The sequence below is a fragment of the Haliotis rufescens genome, unplaced genomic scaffold (genome assembly GCF_023055435.1).
Source record: "Haliotis rufescens isolate VD_foot unplaced genomic scaffold, xgHalRufe1.0.p SCAF_1, whole genome shotgun sequence".
Classification (NCBI taxonomy): domain Eukaryota; kingdom Metazoa; phylum Mollusca; class Gastropoda; order Lepetellida; family Haliotidae; genus Haliotis; species Haliotis rufescens.
Genome location: NW_025963779.1, coordinates 28517263 through 28525774, shown reverse-complemented (window position 1 = coordinate 28525774; position 8512 = coordinate 28517263). Strand labels below are relative to the sequence as shown.

The 8512-nt window shown below is 41.0% G+C and overlaps 1 protein-coding gene across 1 annotated transcript in view; it reads left to right on the top strand.

Annotated features, from left to right (window-relative positions):
- The window catches only part of LOC124149494 (sialin-like), a 32101-nt gene that overhangs the window by 3849 nt on the left and 19740 nt on the right, over positions 1–8512 (top strand). Inside the window, exons 2-3 of the mRNA XM_048394220.1 lie at positions 4328–4524; positions 5282–5359. Of these exons, the coding sequence (XP_048250177.1) occupies positions 4328–4524; positions 5282–5359 (275 nt within the window). The remainder of the gene's footprint in view (positions 1–4327; positions 4525–5281; positions 5360–8512) is intronic.

The following is an 8512-nucleotide window of genomic DNA, read 5'->3' as shown; positions in this document are numbered from 1 at the left end:
TTACACTACATGTCACTAATGTTTCCATTTCTTTCTGACTATGCACGCATTCCTTCTATCTTTTATATATTTGAATTAAGATAAAACTTCATGCAGCGTATGCATGACCAGATCGCTTTACATGTGTATCTAAAAACATTTTGCCAGGGCTACGGTCAAACTTTTCCAAATCGGACAGTTTGTACCTATCTCTAGATATCAAAAGCGGGTATCCGGGTAGGGTCGGGTAATAGGGTGATGGGTACCCGGGTATTAAATTTGGACTCGTCCCTGCCCTACTAACTAGCTTCCAGCACTTGCCATACAGTGCTAGACCAGTCAAGTGTCACTAGAACATCACAGAATATTCCACGTTTCTATTACGCTACAGATAATCCAAGCATCTAAATATGATAACTTCCTAACCACTGACAACCAATCATCATCCAAATGCAATGCAATGAGCTTCTTCTGAATATCAACAGAAACAATCTAACACAGTTTCAATTATTGTTTAACAGTAAATTTCACTGCCATATAACACTTTAAAGTTAAATGTGTGAGAGACAGCAATATTGCTAATAGCGTATTTAAAATGATATGTACCAAGAAGAGAATTATTAATAATTCATTTATTTTTTTTATATCAATAAATACATTTGGAATTTGTGATATCTGAAAATGATTAAGTGATATCACAAAATTGAAATTGTTTTCATCAATAAATGGACGTAAAAAAGAAATACATCTAGATAGTAGAACAGTGACACACACAAGGCTTTCTCCAATGTCATCATTTATCACTACCGTATTTTCTTGAGTATAGTGCGCACCCATGTATAATGCGCCCCCCCCTTTAGCGGATTCAGTATTTTTGAAAAAAATAATTCGCTTATCAAGCACAGAAAAAAATTACACCGTACCTCTTCAGCGAAGTCCGGTAAAGGATGAGAAACTTGGTCAGTACAAATTCAAAATTTGAGATAAAAAATCACCAGACATGTTGATTTACCGTTTAAATTGTATATTTTGTTCTGCTAGGCATTGTTTTCCATCTAGGGATTAAGATTACCTTGTGTATTTTCTCGTAAACTAAGCCGGAAACAGCAATCAGCTGTACACACGTTTTCTTGGAATCTACCGGTGATTAGGTCAAGACACACCCAATGATATAACTTTACAGGATTTTAATGCAAGAATCGGCAATAATTGTATCTGAAACTATTTTTTTTATCAGGAATAATATATTCCAATATCTTGTTAATTTAGTTGCAGCTTTTAATAAACATATTCAAAATAATAATAACCCTAAGCGAAGCAGCTGATTGCTATTGTTGGTTATTATTTTTCACATGGAACCAGTCTGACCAGTCACCGTGTTGACATAGAATCATCAAACTATAACAAATATGACTTTTAACGAGTCAAAGTATGGCATTTATGATACATGTATCCATTCTCTGTCAACTAAAGTTTGTTTCAAGGCGTCAATAGCGGTAATCTGACCTTTGTTGCTGTTAATAACGGTGAGTTGTGCGATCTTCCGATCACTTCACACACGATTTCGCCAAAATTAATTAAAACAATATTAAAAGGAACTTTGAATAAAATTAACTCATGATTTTGTGTGTAATGCGCACCACCGCTTTCTACACAGCTGTGGGTTTTTTTTAAAAAGTGTGCACTATACTCAAGAATATATGGTATTGTTAGTAGTTTTCATCAATTTTAGCTTGTTAATCTATGTGTATGTGTAATGTAATAATAACAGTGTACTGATCACTTGCTGATAGAGGGGCGGTCGGGTAGCCTAGTGGTTAAGGCGTTTGCTCATCACGCCAAAAACCCGGTTTCAATTCCCGACATGGGTACAATGTGTGAAGCCCATTTCTGGTGTCCCCCGCTGTGATATTGCTGGAATAACCATACTCGGCGTAAAACCATACTCACTCACTCACTTGCTGATAGATTAAATGAAATGTGACGTATCACTGGTAATGGTAAGGACTTGTTAGGTAACAGTTTAACAATGGTAAGGTGTGGGGCATATCCTGTTGTACTAAAAATATTTCCATAAAAGAATATCTCTGTCATTTCACTGCATTCTACAAAACATAAAGCGTTAATAATGAGATAGAATTTAGGGGCAGATAAATATGTCACTCGCATGTGCTTGTGTACATGATGTACATGGTGCACACAAAATTGTCCTGTCAGGTTAGATAACAGCTTGCACATTCTCTGTGACAGTGTACACATATGTAGAGCATTTATCACAAGTGTTTGTTAAAACAGGAAATATACACCGAGTTAGTTGGAATTTGTCAAGAATTGATGAGGTAGATACCAATTTTTTAAGTTTTTTCCCATTTAGAAGCAAATACAAACAGTATATGGTAGCAGGGCTCGATTTAACTTAAAATATAAAACTTGCACCAGTGCAACCTATTATTGAAGACTGAAACCTACTATTTATAAAGGTACTATTAATGTCTACATGCACCATGTTAAAAAAATTCGACCTTGTGTCTGGCTGAGCCTTACTTTTCCACACTACAACCTGGTTTACTCTGGTGCAACTGGGTTTTCATATCAACATACACCTGGTGCAAGTTAAATGATGCTTCTTAAATCAAGTCCTGTGTGTAGATTTTGTGTCGAGATACGCAATGTAATGGCAATGTGAAGCAAAATAAATAACCCAACAACATGTTTTTGGAAAGTCTTTTTGTGGAAAAAATGTTCCTGGAACTATTTGATAAATATTTTTGAAATATTGTTCTGTTGTTAATGAAAACACCAATTGACATGCACCAGTGCCAAAAAGTAAAGTTTCTGGTTGTTTCAGTTGCATGCGTATGTCATTGGGGTATGACACATTTTTTTATGTCATTTGCCTTGGTCATCGATAGTTTAGATAAATCATAAATATATATTAGTGGACTTGCTATTTGGGATACAGTCTGGAGATGTACAGTGAGCAGTATAGGTGTGCTATGTAGGAAATGTTCGGACTTTGATAGACAGTAAAGAGTACAGATGTGTTGTTGTCACAGAAACTTGATGGGTTTACTGTCGCATTCCAGATTATTGTACTGATATAGCGACATGCACGTGTGTGTGTGTGTTGGGGGGGGGGGGGGGGGGGGGTGTGTGTGTGTGTGTGTGTGTGGATGGGTGTGGATGGGGTGAGTGTGTGCATGGGAGGGGGGGGTGTGGATGGGGTGTGTGTGGATGGGGTGTGTGTGTGGATGGATGGGGTGTGTGTGTGAGTGTGTGGATGGGGTGTGTGGATGGGGGGTGTGTGTGTGGATGGGGTGTGTGTGTGTGTGTGGATGGTGTGTGTGTGTGTGTGGATGGGGTGTGTGTGTGAGTGTGGATGGGTGTGGATGGGGTGAGTGTGTGCATGGGAGGGGGGTGTGTGGATGGGGTGTGTGTGGATGGGGGGTGTGTGTGGATGGATGGGGGGGGTGTGTGAGTGTGTGGATGGGGGGTGTGGATGGGGTGTGTGTGGGTGGATGGGGTGTGTGTGTGAGTGGGTGGATGGTGTGTGTGTGGATGGGGGGTGTGTGTGTGTGTGTGTGTGGATGGGGTGTGTGTGTGGATAGGGTGTGTGTGGATGGGGTGTGTGTGGATGGGGTGTGTGTGTGTGGATGGGTGTGGGTGTGTGGTGTGTGTGTGTGTGTGTGTGTGTGTGTGGTGGGGGCTGCTTGTACTAGTCCGGACTAATGCCGAGTTTATGGTGCTAGCCCACTGAGATACCATACCAGTATACTGACTGTGAGTCAAACAGTCCTTGTTTTAACCCCTTAACATCTTTGGTACGAAGCGTCCAGGGATTGAACCCCTGACCTTTTGCTCACTGGGCAGATGTTCTACCACTAGACCACGGAGGCGGTCCCATTGTGCTAGAAAGGAAAGGTCATTTAATCTTATCTCACTGTTATCTCAACAGTTTTGAACCAACCAAGTCAGCGAGCCTGACCACCCGATCCCGTTAGTCGCCTTTTACCACAAGCATAGTCACCTTTTACGGCAAGCATGGGTTGCTGAAGACCTATTCTACCCCGGAATCTTCACAGGTCTCATCTTCAAAGTTGTTACTGATAAGACAAAAGCTGACATAAGTTGTGGACATGGTAATCAAACACATGAGAAGACACAAACAAGCTGTATTGTGATTAAGAATCTGAGGCAGAAACAGGCAACTTGGCACTGTCCCGATCGTTGAAATTACTCAGTAAGTCAAACACCCTGAACCCTCTTAACCCTATCGAGGTGATGCCGCAATTTGAGTTAGCCATTTCTTAAACATTTTAGAAGCATGCTTTTATTTTTTTGTTTCTAGTACCATGCCAGTTCATCCAAGCACGACATGTTCTGGCTCTCTGGGCCTTCCTGGGATTCTTTGTTGTCTATTGTCTCCGTGTCAACCTGAGTGTGGCGCTGGTTGCTATGGTGAACAGTACTCAGGCTAAAAGCGATGTCAACGACAGCACGGAATGTCACGCTCCTGGAGGCTTCAGCAATACCACTGTTCACACTGTGAGTGAGATAATAATATATATTGAACCTGACCACCAGATCTATTTTATCACCTCTTTAGACCACCATAGGTTGTTGGGGAACTATTTTAACCTGGAATCCCCACAGGACTGGGCTGGTTGAGAATAAATATTCCATTACTTCACTATTTTTTCTGAACTTCAGGCTCACGGGATATTAAGTACCACATAGGGAGTCTAGGTCACCAAATATATCAGCAGTAACCTATTCTTGTGATAAGGTCCAAGTGTGAGATTGTTGGAAGGTGTAACCTGGCTTCTTGCGTGTCATAATACCCGAGAGTTGAAACACAGCTCCTTCTATGACCCACTGGTTTGAATCACTTACTGGCAACACCCACACAGCTTCAATATTTTCTTCTTTGATAGGCATTTAGAAGTTGGAGTACTAAGTAAGGATAAGAATTTATGGATGAACAACTTCTTTATTACAATTAAGAGCGACGTTTTCGTGTAGGTTCTAACACCGATATCAATATTACTGCTGAGTAACACAATGTTTTTGTCTTCAGTAAAAAATGCCATCTCAGTCGCGTCTTAATGAGGTTTTGTTTTGAAAATCCCCTTCACACTCTGTGCTGGACACTGCTAATACTTTTTAAAAAATGTCCTGTTGGCAAATTTGAAAATGTCAGATTTGCACTATTTCAAATAGCACATTTTGCAGTTGCAATAGCACAAGTCCAGGGCACAAACAGGTTTCCAGGTCCCTGCAAGAGACATGCTGTCTGTTTCAGACAGGAGAGTTTGACTGGGATGAGCAGACTCAAGGACTGATCCTGGGCTCTTTCTTTTATGGCTACATCACCACACAGGTGAGAAATATGTCTCTACATCACCACACAGGTGAGATATGTGTGTCTATACAACACCACAAAGGGGGAAAATGTAACTATACATCACCACACAGGTGAGAAATATGTGTCTCTACATCACCACACAGGTGAGAAATATGTCTCTACATCACCACACAGGTGAGAAATGTATCTATACATCACCACACAGGTGAGAAATATGTGTCTCTGTATCACCACACAGGTGAGAAATATGTCTCTACATCACCACACAGGTGAGAAATGTATCTATACATCACCACACAGGTGAGAAATATGTGTCTCTACATCACCACACAGGTGAGAAATATGTCTCTACATCACCACACAGGTGAGAAATATGTCTCTACATCATCACACAGGTGAGATATGTGTCTATACATCACCACACAGGTGAGATATGTGTCTCTACATCGCCACACAGGTGAGATATGTGTGTCTATACATGACCACACAGGTGAGATATATGTCTCCACATCACCACACAGGTGAGAAATATGTGTCTATACATCACCACACAGGTGAGATATGTGTGTCTCTACATCACCACACAGGTGAGATATGTGTGTTTATACATCACCACACAGGTGAGAAATATGTGTCTCTACATCACCACACAGGTGAGATGTGTCTATACATCACCACACAGGTGAGATATATGTCTCTACATCACCACACAGGTGAGATGTGTCTATACATCACCACACAGGTGAGATATGTGTGTCTCTACATCACCACACAGGTGAGAAATATGTCTATACAACACCACACAGGTGAGATGTGTCTATACATCACTACACAGGTGAGATATGTGTCTCTACATCGCCACACAGGTGAGATATGTGTGTCTATACATGACCACACAGGTGAGATATATGTCTCCACATCACCACACAGGTGAGAAATATGTGTCTATACATCACCACACAGGTGAGATATGTGTGTCTCTACATCACCACACAGGTGAGATATGTGTGTTTATACATCACCACACAGGTGAGAAATATGTGTCTCTACATCACCACACAGGTGAGATGTGTCTATACATCACCACACAGGTGAGATATATGTCTCTACATCACCACACAGGTGAGATGTGTCTATACATCACCACACAGGTGAGATATGTGTGTCTCTACATCACCACACAGGTGAGAAATATGTCTATACAACACCACACAGGTGAGATGTGTCTATACATCACCACACAGGTGAGAAATATGTGTCTCTACATCACCATACAGGTGAGATATGTGTCTCTACATCAAAACACAGGTGAGATATGTGTCTATACATCACCACACAGGTGAGAAATATGTGTCTCTACATCACCACACAGGTGAGATGTGTCTATACATCACCACACAGGTGAAAAATATGTGTCTATACAACACCACACAGGTGAGATGTGTCTATACATCACCACACAGGTGAGAAATATGTGTCTATACATCACACGACAGGTGAGAAATATGTGTCTCTACATCACCACACAGGTGAGATGTGTCTGTACATCACTACACAGGTGAGATATGTGTGTCTATACATCACCACAAAGGGGGGAAATATGTCTATACAACACCACACAGGTGAGATGTGTCTATACATCACCACACAGGTGAGAAATATGTGTCTCTACATCACCACACAGGTGAGAAATATGTCTATACAACACCACACAGGTGAGATGTGTCTATACATCACCACACAGGTGAGATATTTGTGTCTCTACATCACCACACAGGTGAGATGTGTCTATACATCACCACATAGGTGAGAAATATGTGTCTATACATCACCACACAGGTGAGATGTGTCTATACATCACCACATAGGTGAGAAATATGTGTCTATACATCACCACACAGGTGAGATGTGTCTATACATCACCACATAGGTGAGAAATATGTGTCTATACATCACCACACAGGTGAGAAATATGTGTCTATACATCACCACACAGGTGAGATATGTGTGTTTATACATCACCACACAGGTGAGATGTGTTTATACAACACCACACAGGTGAGAAATATGTGTCTATACAACACCACACAGGTGAGAAATATGTGTCTATACATCACCAGACAGGTGAGATTTGTCTATACATCACCACACAGGTGAGAAATATGTGTTTATACAACACCACACAGGTGAGAAATATGTGTCTATACATCACCACACAGGTGAGATGTGTCTATACATCACCACACAGGTGAGATATATGTCTCTACATCACCACAAAGACGAGAAATATGTGTCTATACATCACCACACAGGTGAGATATATGTCTCTACATCACCACACAGGTGAGATGTGTTTATACAACACCACACAGGTGAGAAATATGTGTCTATACAACACCACACAGGTGAGAAATATGTGTCTATACATCACCAGACAGGTGAGATTTGTCTATACATCACCACACAGGTGAGAAATATGTGTTTATACAACACCACACAGGTGAGAAATATGTGTCTATACATCACCACACAGGTGAGATGTGTCTATACATCACCACACAGGTGAGATATATGTCTCTACATCACCACAAATACGAGAAATATGTGTCTATACATCACCACACAGGTGAGATATATGTCTCTACATCATCACACAGGTGAGATATGTGTCTATACATCACCACACAGGTGAGATATGTGTCTCTACATCGCCACACAGGTGAGATATGTGTGTCTATACATGACCACACAGGTGAGATATATGTCTCCACATCACCACACAGGTGAGAAATATGTGTCTATACATCACCACACAGGTGAGATATGTGTGTCTCTACATCACCACACAGGTGAGATATGTGTGTTTATACATCACCACACAGGTGAGAAATATGTGTCTCTACATCACCACACAGGTGAGATGTGTCTATACATCACCACACAGGTGAGATATATGTCTCTACATCACCACACAGGTGAGATGTGTCTATACATCACCACACAGGTGAGATATGTGTGTCTCTACATCACCACACAGGTGAGAAATATGTCTATACAACACCACACAGGTGAGATGTGTCTATACATCACCACACAGGTGAGAAATATGTCTATACAACACCACACAGGTGAGATGTGTCTATACATCACCACACAGGTGAGAAATAT